Source organism: Tursiops truncatus, chromosome 12 (genome assembly GCF_011762595.2).
Source record: "Tursiops truncatus isolate mTurTru1 chromosome 12, mTurTru1.mat.Y, whole genome shotgun sequence".
NCBI lineage: Eukaryota > Metazoa > Chordata > Mammalia > Artiodactyla > Delphinidae > Tursiops > Tursiops truncatus.
The window spans coordinates 61,668,525-61,696,499 of NC_047045.1; the positions used below are offsets into that span (position 1 = coordinate 61,668,525).

General features: G+C 35.1%; 1 protein-coding gene across 20 annotated transcripts in view; it reads right to left on the minus strand.

Annotated features, from left to right (window-relative positions):
• The window catches only part of AHI1 (Abelson helper integration site 1), a 219,081-nt gene that overhangs the window by 81,443 nt on the left and 109,663 nt on the right, over window positions 1–27,975 (minus strand). For 18 of the 20 annotated variants that reach the window (XR_012324850.1, XR_012324849.1, XR_012324848.1 and 15 more), the window contains one exon: window positions 17,420–17,475. The exons of the other annotated variants lie outside the window; for them this stretch is intronic. Coding sequence is in view for 10 of the 18 variants with exons in the window: in XM_073789617.1 (XP_073645718.1) it covers window positions 17,420–17,475 (56 nt within the window). In the remaining 8 variants the exon portion in view is untranslated. The remainder of the gene's footprint in view (window positions 1–17,419; window positions 17,476–27,975) is intronic. 20 annotated transcript variants of the gene reach the window in all.

Genomic DNA, 27,975 nt, shown 5'->3' on the forward strand with positions numbered 1-27,975 from the left:
CAACACTAGAAACCAGCTAGATCTAACAGACATCAATAGAACACTCCACCTAATAAAAGTAGAATACATATTCTTCTTAAGTGCATGTAGAACATTCTCTAGTATAGACAATATGCTAGGCTATAAAATAAGCCTTAAAAAAAAAAAAAAACCCTGAATGACAGAAAGTATGTTCTCCAACCATAATGAAATGAAAATAGAAATCAGTAACAGAAAGACAATTGGGAAATTGTGTCGAAATTAAACAACACACTCCTAAATACCAATGGGTCAAAGAAGAGAACACCAGGGAAATTTAAAAAAGATAAATGAAAAGATAAACACAACATACCAAAATGTATGGGAAGCAGCAAAAGCAATGATCTGAGGAAATTTTATAGCTGTAAATGCTTTAATTGAGAAAAAACAGTCAAATCAATAAGCTAACCTTATACTTTAAAACTAGAAAAATAAAACTAAATCCAAAGCAAGTAGAAGGAAGGAAATGATAAATATTAGGATGGAAATAAAAGATAACAAATAGAAAAAGAATAGAGAAAATTAACAAAACCAATAATTGGTTCTTTGAAAGATCAAGAAAATTAACAAAACTTTAGCTATACTGACCAAGGGTGGTGGAGCGGAAGGTAACACCCAAATTAATAAAATCAGGAATGAGAGAGAAGATATCACTATTGGCCTTAGAGAAATATAAAGGATTATAATGGAGTGCTATTATCAACTGTATGTTAACAAATTAAATAGCCCAGATGAAAGGGACAAATTCCTAGAAAGAGACAACTTAAATGTGACTGAAGAAGAAGATGAAAATCTGAATAGACCTTAAGAGTAGAGACTGAATTAACAATTTAAAAAATTTCAACAAAGAAAAGCCCAAGTACAGAATGCAGCATTGGCAAACTGTACCAAATGTTTAAAGAAGAAATAATGTCAATCTTTTACAAAACTCTTCCAAAAAATAAAAGAGAAATGAACACTTTCCAACTCATTCTATGAAGTCAGTATTATCATGATCCCAAAGCTGGACAAGAAAACTACACACTTCTTATGACTACTGATGTAAAAACATCAACAAAATACTAGTAAACAGAATCTACAACATATAAAAAGGATTATACACCATGACAAGTGGGATTTATCCCAGAAATGATAGTTTGGTTTAACATATAACAATCAGTCTATGTAATAGACCATATTAATAGCATTAAGGACAAACCCCATATAATCATCTCAATAAATACAGAAAAAGCATTTAACGAAATCCAACATTCTTTCCTGATAAAAACACTCAACAAAGTAAGAATATAAGGGAACTGCTTCAACCTGATAAAGGTTATTCACAAAAGCACACAGCTAACAACATACTTAATGGTCAAAGAATGATAGCTTTTCCCCTATGATTAGGAGCAAGAGAAGACACAGACACTCACCCTTGCTATTTCAACACTGTACTGGAGATTCCAGCCAGTAAATTAGGCAAGAAAAAGAAAGGAATCAAGATGGAAACAAAGAAGTAGAACTATATTAACAGATGAAATGACCTCGTGTATAGACAATCTCAAGGAATCTACAAAAAATCCTGCAGAACATCTTATAGAAGTAGTAAACAAATTCAGTAAGGTTGCAGAATACAGGTGAATATAAAAAAATCAATTATATCTTTATACCTGAGGAATGAAAAGTCTGAATATAAAACCAATTCCATTTACAACATCAAAAAGAATAAAATACTTGAAATAAAAGTCTAAGACTTACATAATAAAAACAAAATGTCATTGAAAGAAATTAAAGTAGACCTATATAAATTGAAAGACCCATGTTACTAGATTGGAAGACTTAATATACTGTTAAGATGAAAATCCTCCATTTTGATCTACAGATTCAACATAATCCCTATTAAAAATTTTGCAGAAACTGAGAAGGTGACTTTAAGATTCATATGGAAATGCAAGGGACCTAGAACAGAAAAATAATCTGGAAAGAGAACAAAGCTGGAGGACAAGCTCTGCTTTTAAAACTTACTACAAAGCTACAGCAATTAAAACAGTGGATTACTGACATAAAGATAGGCAAATGAATCAACGCAATAGAATTGAGAGTCCAGATATAAGCCCTTACATTCATGGCCAACTGATTTTTGAAAAGGGTGCCGAGACCATTAAATGGGGAAATAATAGTCTTTTCAATAAATGGTGCTGGGAAAACTGGATAGACACATGCAAAAAAATAAAGTTACATCCCTAACTCACACCATATATAAAAATTAACTCTAAATGGATTACAGACCTAGGTAAGAGCTAAATGTATAAAACTCTCTGAGAACACATAGAAGTAAATCTTTGTGACCTTAGATCAGACAATGGTTTCTTAGATATGGTAACAAAAGCACAAGTAACAAAAGAAAAGAGTAGAGAAATTGAACTTCATAAAAATTTTTTAAAAATGTTGTGCTTCAAAGGACATGATCAAGAAAGAGAAAAAGACAACCTACAGAACAGGAGAAAATATCTGCAAATCACGTATCTGATAAGAGACTTGTATCCAGAGTATATAAAGAACTCTTACAAGTCAATACTAAGACAAACCCCATTAGATATAAATAATATGAATATATCTATATTATATCTATATTTATGTATGAGTTACATAATTTATACAGTTGATTTTATATAATATATATTTATATGCTATATTCCTGGCACATGGTAGGTATACAATATGTGTCAGGTATAATTATTATTATTCAACTCCTAGAGTTCTTTGAGTTATCACAGAGGAATGGTGTTTTAAAATAAAAATATTTCTATAGGACACCCGCAACTATAAATGTGATCCTATTTTCCAAATTAAATGTAGATGTGCTAACTTCAACCCCATGTCTAAAAACAAAACTGTATTGCTACCCTTGGTATAATAAGATCTGATTCTCATATATACATACATACATAAATACATAACACAGTCATTAAAATATATCCTATTTATACAATTATATAGTAGAACATAATTTGCCCAACTAGAAAATGGGCAAAGGATTTGAATAAATTATCCAAAGAAGATATACAAATAGCACTGCAAAAGATGTTCACATCATTAATCATTAAGGAAATGCAAATCAAAATCAGGAGATATAAGAGATATAACTTTTCACTCAATAAACTGGCTATAATAAAAAAGACAGTAACAAGTGTTGGTGAGGATGTGGAGAAATTGAAACTCTCTTACTTGGCTGGTGGGATTGTAAAATGGTTCAGGCACTTTAGAGAACGTTTTGGCAGTTCCTCAAAATGTTAAATACAGAGTTACCATGTGACACAGCAATTTCACTACTAAATATACACCCAAGAGAACTGAAAACCTATGTCTGTCTACACAAAAACCTGTATGTAAATGTGCGCACAGTATTATTCATAATAGCTAAAAATGGAAGCAACCCAAATGCTCATCAATGAATTAAAGGATAAATAAAATGTGGCATATCCATATGATAGACTATTATTCAGCCATAAAAAGGAATGAGATTCTGATGCATGCTATGACATGGATGATCTCTGAAAGCATGCTAAGTGAAAGAAGCCAGATACAAAAGGTCACGTATGATATGACTGCATTTATACAAAATGTCCAGAATAGGCAAATCCACAGAGATGGGAAGTAGATTAGTATTTGCCAGGGGCTAGGGAGAGAAGGCAATGTAGGGGGGTGGGTGGCTACTACTGAGTATGGGATTTCTATTTGGGGTGAGGAATATGTTTTAAAATTAGACACTGATGATGTGTACAAAACTATGAATATACTAAAACCCAATGAATTGTAGACCTTAAAAGAGTAAACATTTTGCTATGTGAATTATATCCAAATAAAGCTGTTATAAAAAAAGAACATCATAGAAATTATGGTTATGGAAGGTGAGGTTAGTCAGAAGAAAGGAACAGATACAAGCAAAAACACAGAGGTGGAGACCATAGCGATTCACGTCAGAGAGGGGAGTCTTGATTCTGGCTATGGAAGTGGACAAAAGAGGTTAGACTGTGGAAATATAACAGAAGAGGAAAGCAATACATGTGGTACATAAGAGAAATAGATAAGCTTAATATATTACCAAGGTTTTGTCAGTAAGAACTAAGCAGTTGGTAGCACCAGTGACAGAAGATTAAAGTGGAAAGGCCCAATATAAGTCCCAGGAAAGACAGGAATTTTATAGAGCTGTACTCATTTTCAGGTTCTTTGGTTCCCAAATGGTTAACAGCCTAAGTATTTATTATGAAGATTTTTCTAGTAGAATGGAGAAAGAAAAGAATAATTAAGATTAGAAACATCAACTGAGGAGTCAGGTACCAGCTGACACTTGGGTGTGTACAGTGAGTTTTACAAGTAGGTCTCAAGGAAGAAGGGACAAAGCCCAATCACCTCATTCTTGGGTGATACAATTACCTTTTCATTCCTGTTCTTTTTAGTCCTGTTCTTCAAACAGCTGTCTGTGGCATGTGGGTAGCATGGTTTGAAGTGTAACAGGTGCTTGCAATTTCCTTTCTCAAGGTCACAGGTGACTCTGCCAGTGCACTAGAAAAACCACAGCTTCTGGGCCCCTTTCTTCCCACCAAACCCCAAGATCCCCTTCTCACATCCAGATTACTCTCTGTTACTTATGTGTCTTTAACCCATCCCACAGCTTTGAGAACTGAAGTGCCACTATTCTGAGGAAATCTAAGACTCTATCCACTAACCCCAAACCATATCTGATTAAAACTCCTTGGTGTGTGGATGGGATGTTTTCCAAGAAAAAAATTCTGCAGTTGGCTTTCTTAGAAAACATCCATGGTAGATGGTGAAGAGGGAGGAATCTGTATTTGGCCGTCCTGTCCTCAAGGTCTTCATGACCCTTCTTGGCTGTCATTCTGGTCAGCCCTACCAGTGTTGCTCAGTTGTCTACTCTCTTCATTACCACCCCTGCCTAATGCCATTACAAGATACAGTGATGATACAAAGATCAGATGAAATAATACACACCATGAAGCAGGGTTTTTAAAACTAAAAATTGTCTTTATAAGTGTTAATTGCTGTTAATACTATCTGAACTGCTCCCAGTTTCCACAGAATCTGCCTTGTGCCACTGAGTGACACTTGAGTTTAATGGTTTACTCATATAAACTTATTCTGCTCTTAATATTTTTGGCTCATCTACCATAATGCATTAACACATTTAATTTAAATGTTTCTAAAAGACTCTTAAAGACCTTTTATGTTTCAGTTTCCCTACTGGCGAATGATGATGATGATGGTGGTGATGATGATGATACTTTTATGATACAGAATTATGATATTCATGAGATATCCTACATAAAACACTTTGCACAGTGCCTGGTACATAGTGAGTGCTCAATAAATGTCAGAGGTATGATTGTTATTACTCAACTCCTAAAGTTCTTTATCAAAGAGGAATGGCGTTTTGTAGTAAAATATTTCTGCAGTACTATAAACGTAACCATATTTTCCAAAAAAAATATAGATCTACTAACTCCAACTCCATTCTGAAAAGAAAATTTATTTCTAGGTTTGGCAAAATAAGCTTTGAATCCATAAAGTGCCCTCAGAAAAGTCTGCTCATGTTGCCATATTACCAGGCAGAGATATGGTGACAAGAAAAGTTTATGAAGTTTAATTAAAAACACAGAAGTTTCGTTCCCTCTAGGGATTTATCTTACTTACTCTTTATGCATTAAACTAATCTGTGACCCAATAATGTGGTTATACCAAGACGTGTCTGCATTACTGGCTGCTGCACTATGATCTCTGCCAAAGATTGATCCCTGGGGACGCTGAGAAGATGGCAGGATAAAGGGCATCACGGGAAGAAGAGACCTGGTAAACTCGTGGATATTTATCAAGGTAAGAAAAGAATCTATGGAACATCTGGAGTGGCAGATGGCAAATGCCCATCTAGGCAGGAAGAATAGAGGACTAGTTTGATAACTTTTGATTAAATTTTCCCAAAGTGGAAAATAAAATTCCATAAAATGATGAGTCTGAAAAGTTTTTCTAAATAATTGCTTCATTTTATGGCATGATCAACTCAAGTTTTGGTTTCTGTTATGTACTATATTCAATGCTTCCTTACAGGGATCAAATTTTATATTGATTAAAAGGAAAATTTCAAGTAATCACCAAATCTTATTTTTAAAGACAGGTAAGTAAATGCTTTGCTAAAGGACAATGCAATGTAACATTGAAATTGCTTTTAAACAATAACATCCCCCCCCAAAATGACTTTTATTTATAAGGCATTTTGTTGATAAATAAATACTTAAATTGACCACATGTAAAGAAATTGTTGCCTTTTTGATTTTGTTCATTGTTCAATATTTTCCTCATGTTGTGAATAAAGACAATAAATAAGGGGCATTATAAAATTTGTCCATGTTACAGAGTTCAGGAGTGAGTGACCATGGCTGAAAAAAATCAGCATTCAAAAGAAAAATGAGTCAAAAATAAACTGATGAAATTCAGCAAGGATAAATGGACCACTGCACTTAGGGTTAAACGGTAATAGTGGAAAGCTGAGAGATTACTGTGTGCTAGACACTGTACTCAGTACTGGAAACAGCACTAATGAGGAGGGTACTATTATTATCTCCATTCTAGAGATGAGGATACTGAGGCACAAGTAGGTAAATAACGGGCAGACAGGTCTTGACAGTAAATCTTTAAAATATCAAGAAGTTATGGTAGGTCATAATTCAATATCAAACACAGTATGCAGATTATAGAAACCAATAATATCATTATTTTTCGTATCACAATTAGAATATTAAATCTAGTTCTGGATGTCACTTTTCCAAAGAATATGAACAAACTGGACGGAATCAGTATAGATTAAGTAGAAGAAAATGGATAGAGTTAGTCTAAAAAAGAGAATGTCAAGATGAAACAGACACTCTCAAGCATCTCAAGAGCTGTGTTTATAGCAGAGGAAATTGATTTGTTCTATAACGATCTAGAAGCAGAGTAAAATCACCTACAAGAGTAAAATCACCTACAGAGTAAAATTACCTACAAATGATTAGAGTACTAATCATTTGTAGGTAAAGCACAAAACTTGAGTAATTATGAAAACACAGTGTTTCTAAGGCAGAAGTAGTTTTTTGTTTTCCACGAAAGACCGTATCCACAAGCAAGGGGACTTCTTTTTGTAACCAGTGACACATCCTTCTCATACGTTGAAGCTAAACGACTAAAAATGTGTAGAGATTAGAAACGTCTCAATACACTTATCAAAATATCCCATTATTAGCAGATAATGTAGTCTTTGGCAAATATCAAGAACTCCAGAGGCTCTTAGGTAACATGTTAATTAAATAGAAAAGAATTTCCTGGCTCTATATTTACCATCTGTGTGACCCTAGTGAAGACTCTTCACTTTTCAGTGCCTCAGTTTCATAATTTATAAAATGGGGATAATAATACCTATCTAAGATTATACAGATGAAAAGAAAGTAGATATAAAGATACACTGGCAACATAGTAGGTATTCAATACATGTGTATCATTGATGCTCACAACAAAGTTAAATAAGTTTGATATAATTATGATTAACTTATTCTTAGAGATTCAGGATCATTATGAATATCAGTAATATAATAGCTAGTAATATTATGTGTAAGGTATTGGACAGTGCTCAGACTGCAGTGCTGAACAAGAACATGGAAAACCCCTCTTTTAGCGGTGTTTACATTTTACGAGGGGAGACAAAATTCCATAATTTTTTATAGGCCTTTCTGCTATAAAGTCTTGCATTCTGTAGAATGAGGCTTATGAAAAAAAAATGCAGTTGTTGCAGACTACTTAAAATCTATGGAACTTGTAACTAGGGTGCTGAAAGAAACTAACAATCCTAATCAAAGTACTAATGTGGTATTAAATCTTTGCTGGCATCTGTACCCAGCATTACGGGTAAGTCAGGTCCATGAAAGAATTTCCTTTCAATAGAGACCAGTTTATCAAAATTAAAAACCCAATCAGGTTTTAGATTTCATCAAACAAAACAATTCTTCATTTGTATTAGCAGTTCTTGAAGCTACTAAATTAGACATTAGCAAAAGGCATTTCAGCTTTTTTCTAAAATGACTCAGTCTTTCCATTTGATTATGAGAAAGCCTGCCTCTGATGGGTTTAAACTTGTAACATGCATAAATAAATCTTCTGCAATCTTATTGACATCATTCATCTATTTATTAACTGCACGTTGCCTAATTTGCATTACAGAAACACAGACTGTACTTACAATGACAGTAAGTACTACTCCAAAGAAACAGGTTAGGGGGTGAAGTAAATGTTTTGGGTGGGGCATATCACCACCTCCCCTTATGGCATTTAACAGAGCTCCTGCTTTCTGGCTCCTGTCTTCCCAGTTTAAGCTCCTGAGGAAGCAGACTCCCTTCCAGCACTTGCTCTTTTTGCTGCTCTCAGGGGAAAAAATGACCAAAATAATTCCTCTGGAGTCAGGTCTCATGGGAACCATGTGTTCCTACTTCTAGACATCTCACTAGAGCTTGAGTAAGGAAGTACTTCAGCTAGAGTCTAAAATGGAATGATTTTAATTTCTTTAGTTTTTTTAATGCTTCAGATGTACTGTTTTAGAATATTTGTGCACTTTTGAATTGTTCTTGATTCACAGTTTTGATTAGCCGATTCCTCAAGTTCCACCAGTTTGTGTAACTGAACACGACTTTATTTGTGTTGGGAAAGATAGTGAAAGAGATTGAAATGGGCAAAAAAGATTACTGGTTTCTCTTTCAATAGAATCCTAGGCAGCCAGACCAGTGCCCTTCCTCTTCCCCACTGTACTGCACATGCTCTCTAACCCCTGCTGGCTAAATTACACCAGTTATCTGAACACCATAACCTACTGCTTGGCATCATTTCACCAAGCCCTGGGCTTATGAAGGTGGAGAGATTTGGTCTGTAGTGAAAGGACTTAGTTTTTGATCTACTGAAGACAACTAACCCACGTCTAGTTTTTGATCTACTGAAGACAACTAACCCACGTCTACTAATTAAGCAGCATGAAATTTCCAATAGCAATGGTGGTGATAGGCAATCTGTTAGTCAACCCAGTGGACACGACTGCCCTGTGTATAATATATGGGTGAACTCTAACTGAATCCTGAGAATAGGAAGAATGAGAGAAATGATGAGTGAGCATTCAAGAGATGACTATCAGAAATTTGCTTAGTTTTTCTTCTTTAATATGTTGTCCTGGAACAGTAAGAGCAGATGAAAAAGACCCAAAGGAGACCTAAAAGATCAACTTCTTCAACTTTCCTCATTTTACCAACTAGAAAAGTTTTAAATACTTAGTAAGGAATCTTGCTACAACTGCCTAACTCTACTCCTTTGTCTAATGCTAAAATACAGTGTGCATCCTTCTCCCCATTTATGTTCCTGAATTTTTCCTTCCATCTGAGAAATTTTTTGAAAGTAATAATGTTGCATAAATACTAAAGCTTAATTTTTCACTTTTGAAGAGCACGGAAAAAGAAACATTTACTTCATATTCTACATAGATTCCTTTCATGGCAGCCCTATTGGCAAAACATTACTTTCTTTTGTGAAATGAGTCAGCAATATACACACAAGGCTAAGTTAACTGCTATTCTATTTTCCATACTCCTCTCATGACAGGTTTCCCGAATTGCTTCCAGTTCATCATGCCTCCTAATGTTACCATCTAGCTTCCTTTCTCCCAAACTTTTCTGACTACCTATGATGGCACAAAACCTCCAGTTAGACTCCCTTGGCTTCCAAGATGCTACACTATTCCTGACTTCCTATGTCTCTCTTTTCTGTCTGTTTTCTGTGAGGGCTCTTTTTCCAACCTTCTGAATATGGACATCCCCGAAGTCCAGTCTAGCTCTGTGCTTTTTTATTTCTATAGTTTCAGCCTATATTCATTGATTCATTTAAGCTGTATCTACTGACAGTCTATAAGCAATGGTGACTCAAGCAGACATGGTCCCTACTTTCATGAAACTTACATCCATTCTATCGAGGAAGACAAGAGATAAACATGAAAATAACTGAACAAAAAAATTACAAATTGGGATAAGTATTAAGAAGGAAAAAAAAAGGTGCAATAAAAAGACTAAGTGGGGAGTATCTACTCCAGATAGAATGGTGAAGGAAGATCCTCTGAAAAGCTGACATTTACTGGGATCTAAAGAAAAAGCCCATTATGCAAAAGGGGGTGTATATTCCTGGCAGAGAGACCAAATGTTCAAAGCTGATAGGTGAGTAGGAGAAAGGCTGGCTGTGTTCCAGAAACTCAGAGCAAAGAGTATCATAAGGTGATGCTGAAGAGGTAGGCAGAGACCAGATCAGGCAAGGCCTGGTAGGCCCCAGGAAAGGGTTTGGGTTTTATTCTACAAGTAAGGAGAAGTTACTGAAGAGTGTTAATGAGGAGAGGGATAACCCATTCTGACTTATATTTTAAAAAGATCACCCTGGCTGCCACGACTTACAGAATCGATGAATAAAGGGATCACACATTTAGGACTGCCCAAGACAATCCCAGTTTATATGCTTGTTGTCTTGGTGTAACTGGATTTCTGCATCGACAGCAGGAGACAGTCACAATATGCAATAAATAAATAAATACATAAACACACTTTAAAAAATGAAAAGAGAAAAAGAAAGAAGGTTGGTCAAGAGACACGCAGGTCATTGCGGCAACCTTCATCAGATTCCCTTGTTCCCAGTGTCCCTGCCCTAGCTGGGACCCCGGCGTCCTCCCTTTGATTCTTGACCTCAGGCTTGGGATATGTTCTTGTCCATATTATCTGGCCATCTCTTGTGGTGAAATAATATTCAATATCTGGTATACAGAAAAATATTGAGTGGAATGTGTCTCAACTCATTTATCCCTCACAACAATCCTTGAGGTAGGTATCACTCCCACTTGCAGACAGAGAGGTAAAGAACCCTGCCTGAAGTCATATGGAGTAAAAGTGGCCAAAGCAGGACTTGAAGCCAGGTCTGGACTCAGTGTTCTTAAGCCCTCTTCTAAAATTACTCCTCAATGCGAGAGACTAGACATGTTTAGGGAACTACAAGTAGCTCCGAGTGGCCAGCATTGAGTATTGGGGAAGAGTTTGAAATAAGTCTACAAAGGTAGCAGAAGGCTTCCGAACACATGCTAAATAGCTTAGCTTTCAACTGGTAGGAGATGGGGTGTACCACAAGATCTTTAACATATGATCACATTTATGCCTTGGATAAATAACTCTGCGGAGAACGAATTTGGGAGGTGAGTCAGAGGAGACTGGTTCCTGACTGAGCTTTTTCTAAAGACTGGATATCTGCCCCTTTCCTGGATGGGGCCTTTGGACACCTGTTGTGAAGAGTTTGCTTGCTTTCCGCTTATAATGATACACAGGACTTCCCACAACCGAGGTCTGAGGCTTCTGACCACTGGATCTCCCTTCAGGACCCCAGAGCTGTTCAGTGTGGCTCTATCAAACACAACAAATGTAGATCTTCAAACTCATCCTCTTTTCTGAGGTTCAAGCCTATATGCTCAGTTCTCTACTGAACATTTCTACTTGTTCATGGCTTCTGGTTACCTGAAATTTAACATGTCTAAAATTGAATCTATTATTCTCTAAAAATCATCCTTCGTCCCTATTTTTTTAAAAATCTGTTAAAAGAGTCATCATTTTCTCAGTAACCTATGTCTCCAGCCATCATTTACCTCTTTTTCTTTTGAATTTCTATCATCAGTTCCAATTTCCAAATCTTTCTCATAAAGATTTCTCATTGCCCCTTCCTTATCCAGACGCTTAGCACCTTGAATGTGGATTAATAGTAGCTTCACAGATCATTTACTTTCTTCTAATCTCCATCTACCTGCAATTTCATGAGCTGCTTTTATTTTAATTTTTTAAAAACATTACCCCTTGATCATCTTATTCTCATGCTCAAATGCCTTACTGTTGCTTATATTGATAAAGTCTTAATTTTTTACCTAACATCCAATGATCTTTATAAATCATGCCCAAATTACCTTTTCTTAATCTATCTCATGTTCTGAAATGCTCTGCTTCAGGCAAACTGTCTCCATCTCTAAACTCTGTGTACTTTCCTTCTGTGATCTTCTGTCACACTGTTACTCTGGTCTAGAACATCCTATTCCTTTTAAAATCCCATCTGTCCTTTATGATCCAGTTTAGCACCTTCATACTCTAAACAGCCTTCCCAAATCACTACAGCCCTGGGAATTCCTAAAGCATTCAAGGCCCATCCCATATTCCTATACTTGAGTACAAGCTGCCTTGTTGACATGACATCTGTACTATATTGCTCTGAACTTTTATCCATTTCATGTATTGAGATTTAACTATTTACAGTTCACTTTTCTAATTAGACCAAGAGCTGCTCAAAGACACAAAGCATGTTTTATACTTTTTTGTATTTCTGCTTTCCCCCATACCACTCCCACACCTACCCAGCACTTGATACTGTACTGTCCTATGGGCACCGTACACCTAATGTTTGCCGATAATTTAGAAAATAAATTCCTATTATGCCACTCTTATGTTATAGTCCTCCAGTAATATGATACTTTCAGAATTTTAAAACTTTCTCAGGTAGAGAAATTTAGCAAAGTCAAAAGAGAACTGGTGGAAAAAAGCCTGAGAAAAACAAATGTCAGCAGAGTATGCTAACGGGAAAAATCAACATAAGCTTCATAATTTACAATATCTGGAGAAAAATCAATGTGCAAATACTTAAGAAAAATATTATATTATGGATAACTCACAAGTGGTCTTAAAAAAGAATGAATTTATTGCATTTACATTTGAATTTCAATAGAATTGCTCTGAATTGCTACTTTATTGATAAGTGAAAACAGATTCTTTTATGACAAGTTATAAAAGCTTATAGTTTATCAGTTCCCTCTCCACCCTACAATTGCCTTCAGGAAGAGATTGGCCATAGGTTCTATTTTATGAGTTTTATAGGGGCACATTCACCCTAGTTTACATACTATGAATTCCCGGAAAATTCTAGATTGGCTGTCCCCAACAGTATGTTAAAATGTGAAAGACATATTTTATGTAAACATATGTATACATTTATTAAACTAATGTGCAATAATGCAATATGTAGCAATCTTGTGAACCTAGAGTGGGCTAAACAATGATAATAATCTAACAGCAGAAACAACTCAAAATGCTGTAGAATGAATATCATATAATCCATAATCATATAATCCAAAAGAGGCTCAGAATAAAGTTTAATTTGTATGTACATTTATGAATAAGTTTACTGTTAAGGGCAAGCAACACCACAAACATCTCAGATATATTTTCATAATAATAAAATACTCTAAAACACAGTAAAGTTTACCATTGACGAAAAATCATGTGACAAAAATTTATCAATCAAGCCCTTAGAAAACCTAGAAGGAGTGTAACCGCAGAATGAATGAACAGCTTGTTAAACTGGTCTTATAACAATGAAGAATAATGAACCAACATTTAAATTTCCAATCAAGCTAGGATATTTTAATTCTTAATAATTTATGCAACACTTTAACAGATGGCAAAAGTGTTCCATAACTGGTATAATTCTGATGAGACAGGCAGGAGTTTGTTTCAACGTGCTGTGGTAGATGTGTAGACCTCTACGAAAACATAAGCTGTAATTTTATAAACTGACAAAAAATCCCTTTGTTAAAAGAAAATTCGTTCTCATTAGTGGGGGTTGTGGGATCACTGAATAAAATAAGAAGAAAGAAATAGTATAAGTTAGGGTTACAGGTTTGGAATGCAGAAGCTTTACAAAAATGATTGACTACAATAGGCCATGTTGATGTTATTTGAATTTTATCATACCAGTTTTCACTGGAAGAAATTCAAAAACAGTTCTCCTCAAATCACTAAAAATACTTTATATATTCAACATGGCTTACCATGTTTTAATTCCACCAGAAAGTAGGAAAAGCTATGGGAACTGCTGTGCATATGACTGTACACTAAAAGGCAGGTATGTTTTAACTAAGTCCTTTGTGTAATAACCTAAAGTAAGAAAAGACCAGACATGTGGGTGGAAGACTTCCTTATGCTAGCTGCTATTTCTCTTTGGTTTGCAAATAAGTCCTCCACTTAAAGTAACTACGGGACTCAAGCCTATGCTGATTTAACTATTAACTTACTTTTACACCTGCCTTTCAGGGTTCAGACAATGACCTCTGATTAATCTGAGTCTGATATTATCCTTAACTTGCTGGAGGCTATAAGCAGGTGCAGCAACCAGCTCTTAAAGTGGCATGATCTAATTATCTTCATGTAATCTAATATTATGATTGTATGATGTCTTATTTGTTTTTCCTATAATAGTAACACGTCTGAGTGAATACCATTTAGTCCAAAAATCAGTGAAAAGAAAGCCACACGTTTATGCATCAAATCTGAGCTAAGACGTTACATATAAAGAAAATAAAAGAAAATCTGTAATACAGGAACAGGCAAAACATGCTACCTATACAAAGGAATAACTATCAGACTGATTTGAATGTCTCTCCTGAAATACTCAATGACAGAAGGCAAAATGATGATCAATTTCCACAACATTTTGAAGGGAAAAGGTTATATTCAAATAATTAAAAGCCCTGGCAAGCTGTCTTATGCAAAGACAAATGAGAGATATTTTAAAATATGCAGATTCAGGTAATATAATTCTCAATTTATATTTCTTGAAAAAATACTCTTAGATATGAACAAAATTCAGAGCTCTGAATGCAAAAAAAAGTAAGTAGTGATTATAGCCAGTTAAGCAGGAAGGTTTGATTCTTTTTGGTAGAGGGGGTCATGCCATGGGGGGATATTCTGTTTTGCTTTCTATTGAAGGAACCTCAAACACAGATATGGTATTATTTATGTCAAAAAGAAAAAAAATTCCAAACAAAAAATTAAAATTCATGTAATAAATGAAAAAAAAGGGGAACAAGTAAATTAAAAAGAGAGTGAGAAAGAACACAGAACCAAGGGACAAAAGGGGTTTTGTTCTCAGGCTAACCTATATTCACTTAAAGAACACTACTGCATCCCACTATAACGCTATAAGATCAAACTATCATAACCATATATTTACAGAGAAGTTCATTCCAACCTGAAACGTCAAGAAACACATCTTTCCCTGTCACAGAGGCCTAAGAAAGTCTTGCTTCCCTCCCTTGCTGAATTAGTCGTAAGTAGCATCTAGCACTCTCCTAGACCCCAGCCATTCACGGTAGGACTTAGAGCCAAAGGAATTGTAGAGAGGTAGGCTGGAAACTGGTGGCTAGGTATGAGGACAAGAGTCATTCAGAGCCTCAGCCATTGTGAAATCCTGGCCCACTCCCCTTCTACTTTTTTTCTCAGGCCCAAAGAGTCTCTCTCCTTTTTAGCCAGTATAGTACAAAGTTTGAACTCACAAACATCCCACTTTGTAAAACTTTTAGACTTTTTCCTATTTCTTTTATCTCTAAATATTTTCTTCTCTTAAACCCTTTAGGGAAAATAAGGGCACACTGACACAAAGGATGAAAATTAGGTAAAATTATATTTCTGTGAAAATCAGACTTTATCTGTCCTGGGGCCCAGCAGAGATTGGGTAATGAACAGACCTGTGATTCTATTTAGAGGTTATGGAGAAAGGGCCAAGGTTAACTGTCAGCAAGCTGGGGAACTATGGGGGAGAGGAGAAAGGTTGTTGAATATGCTTAAGCTATAGTAAAGAGACAGAAGGAGAACAGCTCAGAAAAAGACATCAGAAAGGAAGATTGGCTCAAGTCAAACCTGGGGATCTATAGAGTGTTACGGGAGCATCTGTATAAACCAAGTATTTTAAAACTTATCAACTATACAGAGTAGAAATGTTATTAATATATTAGGAGCCACCATTTAATAATCCAACTGGGAGAACATAACCAAAAACCAACAATACCTAAACTATTATGCATTAAATTTTGTTCCTAATTCATAGGAGTAATGTTGAGATCAGGGCACTACTGTAAAGTTTGTTCATGCCATTATTTCTCATGATTTCATGAATATTTGGTTCTATTATTTTATGATTTAATTCACATGGGAATCTGCCATCAGCCTACAGGGTGAAACAAAAAAACCTGGCAGGTTACACTTTTCTGAGCTCCAAAATGTACAAAACACCCAGAATGCAAACAAGGTGCTGCAGGAAAGCCTACAGGAATAAAATAAATTTCAAAAGTATATAAAATAGTCAAATGAGTAGATTATTCAAATACCTTAAAATAATTAATTTTCCATAATTGCTAGCCTTCCATTTTTAATATTAATGAATAAAATTTACATAATGTTATGGCTATTCTTTTAGCATACTTACTAAAGGATAACTGGAACACACACACTATATCCATGTACCTTTTTATGACTATGCTAATGATTAATTCCTCAAACATCAGTCGTTTCTGAAGCCCCACGTATTAAGTTACCAAACATGCTGAATCAATTATATAGATTTATAACAAATAGAAAAAATGGAGTCAATTTGTCCGTGAGGAAAATATTAATTATCAATAAAATTCAAATATAGTTTAATACTTTTTTATTTTCTTAAAAAAGATATTACTAAATCTTTCTCACAATAGGAAATGCTGAATTGTACGGAGTACTTGAAAGATTTTTTATATAGAAAGGATAAGAAACAAGAATATGCTTAGTGAAGAGATATACTCTAGTCTATTTCTTGTGAATCTTTCAAGTGGGAACCAGCGACTGAAGTGTATTTCATACATACAAATACTATATACAGAGATTAAAAGGGAAATTTATTTGTCTTCCTTTTATATTATTTTCTATAATTATTTTTAATATAGTAAATAGATACTATAATTCTTAAATGCCTTTTGTTATCTGGTAGTAATAGTAGTGGGGTAAAAGATTAGATTTCACTTTTATAATAATAAGGCATAGTAGTCTACGAGAGAAATGAAGCATAATGGCTTACTTTCACTATTACAAAACATTCACGCTAAATAATGATGCTAGTGCAGAAAATAATACTCATTTTTACAAGGGTGTAAATCAATTTGCATAAAAACTTACAGTACTTTATCAAAAGTATAAAGTATTTTAAAATTAAATACCATTCTATTCATAACATTAATATAAAACAAGTACTTGTAAAAATGATACAGCATCTTATTTTCCTATATCTTAGTAAAAATTGATAGGTTATCTTGATTAATTAGAAAACATAAGGTTAATTTTCTTAAAGGGGTATAACTCTTGGCAAAAGGTAGGTTACAAGAGTTTTCTACAATGGCATTTTGTGTCACTATAACCAGTATTATTTTGTGCCTTCTTAACAGTTTTAACAATGTAGAAATAGATTGCCTTACCGTTGGTGCTGTATCTACATGGTGGTTACAAGGCTTTCTTTCTATACTGATAATCCCTGTGAAATGAAAAGACTGTGAATATTTGCTTATTATACCTATACATTTTATTTTGAAAACATTTATGTCAGCAAGACATGACTCCTACAGCTTACAAGAAAAAAGCCTCCTTGGATGGCAGAATCCTTTAAAGTGGTATCATGAATTCTTTGGTCAGAAACAGTTGGAGAGTTTAGCTAACTAAGAGAGCTGACTCAAGGTGAGCTAAGCCAATTTCCTCAATCAAGTGGCATCCAGCAATAGCAGGAGATGTGCTCTTATTCTGTTCTCAGCTCAAAAATTATACCATTATCTCCCTCTGCTACATTTCTTCAATGAAAGTTTTGCTTCTGTCTTGAGGTCATCAAGTTTTCATAAAGAAATATCACAAAGTCTATGAAAAGAATCGCTTCCTTATTTTCTCAAAAACAAAAAGTAAATCTATTTGAATTTCTCTTTGATCATCTGATTTCCTACTATGATACAATCGGCTATTTATTCAATCACCACAGAGTACTGAAGAAAAAAAGTTCCCTTGATTCTCTCCTTTAAAATGACAATATAGACTGCTAACCTTGAGAAAAATCATTTTATCATGTATACATTTATCTTTTTGTTCCCCATGTCCTCTACTGCATTTCTTTGTAATAAACAGCTTCTAAGGATGTAACACATTGCATCTCATCTGAAAGATACTGGTTCAAAATCAAGCGCAAGTTTAAAATGAACACAGGTGTGGCTCTCATTTACTTTTCAATCTCTGTCAATCAGCAGACCAACATGTGAACAGTTAACATGTGAGTAGTTTAACAGTTTGTTAAATAAGGCTAAAAGCTTAACCACGCAGGGGTGGTTAGAAGTGAGAATTGCAATGCACTGTTAAGAGCAAATAGCACAATTCCTAGTTGAAACAAAACACTAGTTCCTCTCATTTATAGGCATTTAACTCATTTTTTATTCTTAGATAACACTGGCCTTGAAAAGTTTTTTAAAACCCAAGAAAAATATTTTTGAAAATATTCAAATAATGCTGATTCTTATTGTAAGACTTTACACTGAAGTATACAGAACTAATGGTGAAATCCTCACCTCCTCAGCCCTCATGCTCTCACAACCCTCTCTAGCTGCAACTGCTAAGAATAGTCTGGCACGACACACTGGCTTTAAAATGAGAGTGGTCATACCACGGGGTTCAGGAATTAGCAACATCTTACATACGTGTTCTCACTACTATAATCTGACTGCCATAAAATAGGCCTAGGCTGACTACTGATTTTAAAATTCTTATCCAATTAGAAAGTAATTTCAAAATGATGAAAATAAAAAAAACTAAAAAACCCCCAAATCTACATCCTTAGCTTATGAAAGTACAAAGAAAAAAATTACATGTTTTACAGTTTCAACTTCAGGATAAGAATGTGTTGAAAACTAGAATTTTAAAATGAATTTTCTAAAGATATTGGGTTGGCCAAAAAAATTTTGTTTGGGTTTTTCCATAACATCTTATGGAAAAACCTGAACGAACTTTTTTTGGCCAACCCGATATAAGCTTAGTTTTAAATTTAGATTGCTACTGAAATAATATCATTTAGAAATACAATCATACATGTTTGTTTAAGCTTTCAGTAGAGAAAATACAGAAAGGAATAAGCTTAAGGAAAAGCATCCCCAAATATTTTGCTATTTTAAGTAAATTTTACCCAAAAAAAATCTATATTTTATTTCACTTTTATCTGATCAAACATTCCAGATGTTTCTGGATGGGACTGACATTTAAGTTAGCAGACCTTGAGTAAAGTAGATTGCCTTCCATAATGTGAGTGGGCTTCATCCAACCAGATGAAGGCCTGAAAAAAGACTGACTTCCCCTGAAAGAGGGAATTGTGCCAACAGACTGCTTTCACCAGGGTATGTCCAAGTGTGTCTTTGTTATTATTAATCTTTCTTGGGACTTGATAGCCCTTTAATCTGCAGAATCTTATCATTCTCCTGCTCAGGGAAGTTTTATTCTGTTATTTGTTTAATTCTGCAGCCCATTTTATTTTTACCTTCATAATTTTTTATCTTTTGATAATTATGCCACTTAATCTTCTAGGTGAGCATCTTCTTTTTCACTTTGTCTAATGATTTTAGAATCTGAAATCATGTTTAGCTCCTTTCCAGAGGCCTACAAAGACTAAGGCAAGAGGGATGGCAAACGCTGGACAGTATCTCAGAAGATGAAGTTTTTTTTTTTTCCCTGGGATCTCAGAGCCAGTGTGTCAGGCAAGGTGTGGGAATGGGAGGGCTGTGTCTTCCTCGGTGCTGAGCAAGGAGCTGTGCATGGAAAACAGGCCTCTTCTCAAGGTGTGGGCAGAAAATGGGTTTTCCAGAGTTCACTGAGGGCTCTCAGCCAGCAGAAGCTATGAATCCTCTGGGTAACTGGCTATTATCTGTCAGTTCAATGTTTGTAGTACATTAAGGGCCTGGCAGATCCTATGGACCACAATGGTCCTTAAACAGAGGCCTTATACGCCCATCCACCTGGAGGAGTTTGCTTCTAGGACCAGTTACTGGGAGATGGCTGTAACCTGCAACTGACGAGACTTGAGAGGAGAAGCTTAATCCTGTGCCTCAGCACAGGGGTAAGAGTTGCACAGGTTTGCTTTCATTTTTTTGCTGTAGTTCAGACCTCCAGCAGAATAGTTGGGACCACAACCATGAGCATGCAAAGAAAATAAACTCTGGTAAGGAGTTTCAGTAACTTGAAGATCAGCAAATAACCTTATACGACTGGTAGTGCCACTGATAACAATGGAAAAATTAGAGAATCTCTTAAATTAAAATAAAACAAACAAAACTTGACAACTATTAAGAATTTTAAGACAGCTAATTAATAAACAACAAAGATAACACCATTTTAAAGGGAGGAAATAGCAGCTTTCAGAAAGTAAGTCAGAAGATGGGTCACACAACCAAGGAGCAGCAGTACCATTACTGAAACCCATGCATCTAAGTCACAAACCTCCAGACCCATTTGTGTGTTTGTCTAGCCCCTGTGGTCAGGATCTGATTTAATTCACTTTTGTATCCATAGTGCCTGGTCCAAATGCTCGAAACACAGAAGGCCCTCAAGAGTTAACTCAAATATTAACTGAATGAATTAATCTATGCCATAGCCGCCGGCTTCATATTCTACAATGCAGTGTTAACTGTGTGTATTAGTCATCAGAATGTTTGAATTCATGTTCTAGGACTCTTTTTAAAAACATTAATTAACTACTTCCTTTGGTAATGTTTCTAAACCTACTAAAAAATTGAGATGTATTGTTTTAAAATTTTCCTAATTTTCCAGACATTAATACACTCTGGAGAAGATAATGAAGAAATTTTATGCTTCTTGGGAGATGCTTTGGGTATTTTACTTTGTGGAAAATCAGAACATGACATTATACCCCACTTGTACCTGACTGATTGGAACAGCAGAATTATATATTTTTTAGTTTCCTTAAATTCTACCAATCTTCAAGTCAGGACCATGATCAAAGGAAAGAAAGAAAAAAGATGATCAGATTTATTGCAAAAACAAAGCAGGCCGAACAAAGTGCCAAATTCTGAAGCCAGAACATATATCCAGCAACCTTATGTATCATCATCAAATGATTATGGGCAACCCACCAAGCACAGGGCACTGTGCTAAGGACAGGAGAACCTCTCTCCTCCGTTCTATGAAACTTTCTAAAGAGTTATTTGTTTTAGGCAACACTATAACTATGCATCCTAGTTGAGTTTTGGAAATTGCCATTAATCTCTATATGGGGCACAGGGAGAATTATGCTTTGATTATCTATGGCTAAGAGAAATGAAATACAATTTATTATATTACAGTAAAATACAGTATTTTAGAAGGCAAAGATCTTTCCTGCCAAATTCAATATAAAGACGTCTGTACGAAAACTGCAAGCCCTTCTCAAGAATTGGAAAAGAAGTAAATCTGTTACTCAGATAATATAATTTATACCCAGAAAGTCCAAAAGAATCAATGCTAAAACTAACACAACCAATAAGAGAACTAAAAAATCAGAAAGTCAGCATAATATAAAATTTAATATATAAAAATCAATACCCTTTACATTTTCAAACAACCAGTTAGAAGATATAATTAAAAAGCATACCTCATTTATAAGATTATCATAAAAGAGAAAATACTTGAATAAATACAAAAAATACATAAAACAGTATGAAGAAAATGTAAAAATACTTCTGAAAGACATAAAAGTAGTCTTGAACAAATGGAAAGACATCCCTTGTTCTAAGACAATGTAACATCACATAAAGACCAATTTTCTCTGAGATCATATATGAATTTAATGTGATTTCAATAAAATAGTTTTTGCCCCAGCACTAGACAAGTTGATTCTAAAATTCATATAGAAGACTATGCAAGAATAGCTAGAAAAATCCTGGGGAAAAAAAGAGTGATGACTGAAAATAAATACTAAGTATCAATATATATTGTAAAAAGTCTCTGTAATTAAAACAATGTGGGGATGACACACGAGTAGACATGTAGATCAACAGAATCTATTAAAATGCTCAGAAAAAGATCCAGGACTAAATATAGCAACACCAATAGTGGGGCAACCTGACATTATATACCACCTGATGTGATGCAAAAAAGCACACATCACTTACTGTATTATGGCCAAAAAAAGTCTGGCTTGGATCTAATCATGATAAAATAGACAAAATCAAAACAGTGGCTATTCTACAGGACAACTGGCTCAGGCAGACTCTTTAAAAAAGTTAATGTCATGAAAAACAAACAAAAAAGATTCTAGATTTTTGAAAATTGAAAAATCTTCCATATAAGCAGAGTAAACAGGTTTAAAATTCTCACTGAAAAAATTTCTCAGCATTATTTAAAACAAAGAGCCAACAGAAAATCAAAACACTCACTCTGGATTGATTAGAACACCTTCCTAAAAATGAGAGAAAACTCCACAATTAATGCATGAATGTATTTATATTTGACATGTTGATAGCACCACTCAATAAATCTACTATGTTTATTAAAAAAATTTTAAATTATAACAATAATTATATTATTATATTATACATAATATTAATATTATTATATATAATAATAAAATTACCACCCTGTTCAGAGATATGAGTTGTTTATAATCTCTACTATTAGACTTTGTTCCTTTATAATCAGGGAAAAAATCCATTCCACAGAACAATTTATTTGTATAATATATCCTGACTCTGGAGCCGCTCTGTAATGTATTCAAAGACTGGCTCTGGCAACTATTAGATATGTGACTTGGGCAAGTTATTTATCCACTCTGTGCCTTCATTTCCTTATTCAGTACGGGGGAAGCAATATGCATCTCACTGGCTGATGGGAGGGTTAAATTAGTTAATTAACATAAAAAATACTTCAAATTATACCTGGCCTACTGAACGCTGAACATAATTGATATATATATTCAGAATGTTTATTTTGATTTTAATGTTTAAAATATCTGATCCAGAAGGAGATCAAGATGGCAGAGTAGAAAGATGCTGAGCTCACCTCTGCCAATGAACACATAAAAAAAACCATCTACACGTGGAGCAATTCTCACTGAAAACAAATGGGAGACTGGCAGAAAGACTCTCCTACAACCAAGCTTGTAAAGAAAGATCAGAGTCGAGTAGGAAGGGAGGGGAAGTGATCAGGTTGGGACCTGTGCTCCAAGGCGGGGACACAGAAGAAGAGGGGGATATCAGGGGCTCAAAGATCCTCCCTGAAGAGTGAGGGGTTTGAACCACATCTTGGACACCCCAGCCCTAAGGTTCAAAACCAGGAAGATGAGTACCCTTAGTGGGTTTGAAAACCAGTGGGACCTAAAGGAGGACTGTAAGAAATCGAGACTTCACTCATGCAGAGTGTGCACGTGCTTGCTTACTCCCTGAAAAAGGCAGAGGAAGCAGACTGAAACTGCACGGGGCTCTGGCCAGTTTCCCACAACTGGCTCAGTGCATGACCCAGCCTGCACCAGGTGCCTGCTCCAGCCCCTCTTGCTCTGGTGCAGCTCCTTCTAGGGCAGAGGTGCTGATGCTGAGGAGAGTGGGCTCTTGTAGGGGTTGGAGCTGGCTTGGACCTGGCACTGCATGTGAACAGGGTGAGGGCAGCCATGGCTGACACTCATGGAGGCAGCAGATCAGGAGTGGTCTGCAACTCTTGACTGGTGTGCCATGACCGTCCCAGCATGTGCCCAAGACTGCGTGTCTGCTCTGGCTCCTCCTGCTCCATCACTGTTCTCCTCTGGGAAGAAGGTGCCATTGCCAGGAGTGGGGAGAACACATACTTAAAGTGAATGGAATAAGCTCGGATCTGACCCTCAGGGCTTCTGCTCCACCTCCTTGGGACCCACCCCCACCCCTGATATGGTGGTGATGCCTAATGAGCACAGGAAAAGCCCAGGCTCACACTTGGCTCTAGCTCTAGCCGCTCCATCGCTAGCCCCTCCATCTCTAGCCACACCTCCCACCAAGGTGATAGCTGCCAGCACACCCTCGGGGAAGGCATGACCCTTGCTCATTTCAGATCCAGCTCTAACATCAAAGCCACTGGGCACATTCAGACTACATAGGATGCTCCCACACAAGAACACCTCTTCAAGAGCACAATAGTTAACTGTTTCACCTAATTTCATAGAGACATAGAAAGGTAAACAAAATAAGAAGACCGTAGTTTTTGTTTCAAATGAAAGAACAAGAAAAAAAAACCTGAAAGAACAACCAATGAAACAGATAATTTACCAGATAAAGAGTTCAAGGTATTAGTAATAAGAATACTAACTGAACTTGGGAAAAGAACAGATGAACAGGTGAGAATTTTAGCAAAGAACTAGAAATCATAAAAAAGAACCAGTCAGAGCTAAAGACTAAAATAATTGAAATGAAAAACATATGAGAAAGAATTAACAGCAGACTATGTAATACAGAAGAATGCATAAATGATCCAAAAGATAGAACAATGGAAATCATCCAATCAGAACAGCAAAAAGAAAAACAAATTTTAAAAAATGAGGACAGTTAAGGGACCTCCAGGACAACATCAAGCATATTAACATGCACATGGTAGGGGTCCCAGAAGGAGAAAAGAGAAAGGGTTTAAAAATATATTTGACGAAATTATGGCTGAAAACTTCCCAAAGCTGAAGAAACAGATTTCCAAGTACAGGAAGCACAGAGTCCCAAACAAGATGAACCCAAAGAGGCCAACACCAAGACATATCATAATTAAAATGGCAAGAGTTAAAGATAAAGAGAGAATTTTAAAGGCAGCAAGAGAAAAATAGTCATATACAAGGTATTAAGCTTTCAGCTGACTTTTCTGCAGAAACTTTGCAGGCTGGAAGGGAGTGGTATGATATATTTAAAGCGCTGAAAGGGAAAGACCTACAGCCTAAGATACGCTACCCAGTAAGGTTATCACTCAGAATTGAAGGAGAGAGAAATAACTTCTCAGACAAGCAAAAACTAAGAGTTCATCAATACTAAACTGATCCTACAAGAAGTGTTAAAAGGTCTTCTCTAAGTGGAAAAGAAAAGGCTACAACAAGAAAAGAAGTAAGAATTTATAGGAAAGGAAAAATCCCACTAGTAAAGGCAAATATATAGGAAATGCTATGGATCAACCACTTAAGCTAGTATAAAGATTAAAAGACAAAAACTGTAAAATCAACTATAACTACATTAAACAGTTAAGAGATAGACATGAAAATGTAAATATGATATCAAAAACACAGAACGTGGGGGAGGGGAGTAAAAAAGGAAGATCTTGTAGAACGTGTTAGAACTTTAAAACAAGTAGATATAGTTATAGGTCAACATATACGAACCCTGTGGTAACCACAAATCAAAAGCCTACAACACATACACAAAAATCAGAAAGAAAGGAACACAGAATAACACTAAAGAAAATCATCAAACAAGAGAAGAAACTAAAAGAAGAAAAGAAGAGAGAACTACAAAAACAACCAGGAAACAACAAAAAGGCAATAAGTACATACTTACTAATAATCACTTTAAATATCAGTGGACTAATTGCTCCAATCAAAAGACATAGCGTGGCTGACTGGATATAAAAAGGTGCATCTATATGTTGCTTATAAGAGACTCAATTCACAGCTAGAGACACACACAGACTGAAAGTGAGAGGATGGAAAAAATATATATCACACAAATGAAACAAAAAGAAAACTGGGGTGGCAATACTCATATCAGGCAAAATAGACATTAAAATAGTGTCTAAAACAAAGACAAAGAAGGGCATTATATAATGATAAAGGGATCAATACAAGAAGAGAATATAACATTCATTAATATATATGCACCTATATAGGAGTATCTAAATATATAAAGCAAATACTAACAGACTTAAAGGGAGAAACTGACAATAATACAATAACAGTAGGGGCTTCAACACCCTAATGACATCAATGGACAGGTCATGCACACAGAAAATCAATAAGGGAACAGTGGTCTTAAACTACACTTAGACCAGTTGGACTTAGTAGATACCTTGCAGGGTATTCCACCAAAAAAGATGAATACACATTCTTTTCAGGTGCAAATGGAACATTCTCCAGAAGAGATCACATGCTAGACCATAAAACAAGTCTCAATAAATTTAAGAGGACAGAAATTATATCAAGTATTTTTTTCCGACCACAACGGCATGGAACTAGAAATTAGAAAGAAAAATGGAAAAAACATAAAAACATGGAGACTAAACAACTTATTACTAAAAAACCAATGGGTTAACAAAGCAATCAAAGAGGAAATCAGAAAATATTTTGATATAAATGAAAATAAAAACACAACTTTCCAAAATCCATGGGATGTAGCAAAAGCAGTTCTGAGAGAGAAGTTTACCATAATACAGGCCTACCTCAAGAACCAAGAAAAATTTCAAATAAACAACAGAACCTACTATCTAAAGGAATTAGGAAAAGAACAAAATCAAAGTCCAAATTCAGCACAAGGAAGGAAATAATAAAGATCAGAGAGCAAATAAATGAAATAGAGACCAAAAAACAATGGAAAAGATCAGTGAAAACGAGAGCTGGCTTTTTGCAAAGATAAAATTGGTAAGCCTTTAGTCAGGCCCATCAAGAATAAAAAGAGAGGACCTAAATAAACAAAATAAGAAATGAAAGAGGAGAAATTACAACCAATATCACGGAGACACAAAAAAATCATAAGACAATACTACTAACAGTTATATGCCAATGAATTGGACAACGTAGAAGAAATGGATAAATTCCTAGAAACATACAATCTTCCAAAACTGAATCAGGGAGAAAGAGATAATCTAAACAAACTAGTAGTGAAATTGAATCAGTAGTGAACTGAATCAGCAAACAAGTCCAGGACCAGATGACTTCACAGGGGAATTCTACCAAACATACAAAGAATATATGCATTATCCTTCTCAAACTATTTCAAAAAACTGAAGAGAGAGGAACACTCCCAAATTAATTCTGTAAGGTCATCATTACTCTGATACCAAAATAAGACAAAGATACTAAAAAAGAAAATACAGGGCAGTATCTCTCATGAATATAGATGCAAAAATCCTCAACAACATATTACCAAACCAAATTCAACAATAAATAAAAAAGATCATACACCATGATCAAATGGGATTTATTTCAGGCATGCAAGTATGGTTCAATATCCACAAATCAATCAATGCAATATACCACATTAACAAAGGTAAAAATCACATGAGCACCTCAATAGATACAGAAAAAGCATTCGACAAAATTCAACAACCATTCATGATAAAAATTCTCATCAAAATTAGTACAGAGGGAACATATAGCAACATAATAAAGCCCATTTATGACAAACCTACAGCTAATATCATACTCAATGGTGAAGAGCTAAAAGCTTTCCCTCTAAAATCAGAAACAAGACAAGGACGCGCACTCTCACTACTTCTATTTATTATTGTATTGGAAGTCTTACCCACAACAATCAGACAAAAGAAAAAGAAAGAAAGAAAAGAAAAGAAAGAAAAGGCATCCAAATTGGAAGGGAAGAAGTAAAACTGTCACCATTTGCAGATGACATGATACTATATACAGAAAACCCTAAAGTCTCCACCCAAAACAAAAACTATTAGAACTAATAAATGAATTCAGCAAAGTTACAGGATACAAGATTAACATACAGAAATCTGTTGATTTTCTATACACTAATAATGAACTATCAGGAAGAGAAAGCAAGAAAATAATCTCATTTAAAATTGCCTCATATAGAATAAAATACCTAGGAATAAACTTAACCAAGGAAGTAAAAGACTCTAAAAACTATAAAACACCGATGAAGGAAACTGAAGATGATACGAAGAAATGGAAAGATACTATGGATGGATTGGAAGAACTAATATTGCTAAAATGTCTATACTACCCAAAGCAATCTACAGATTTAAAGCAATCCCTATCAAAATAGCCATGACATTTTTCACAGAACTA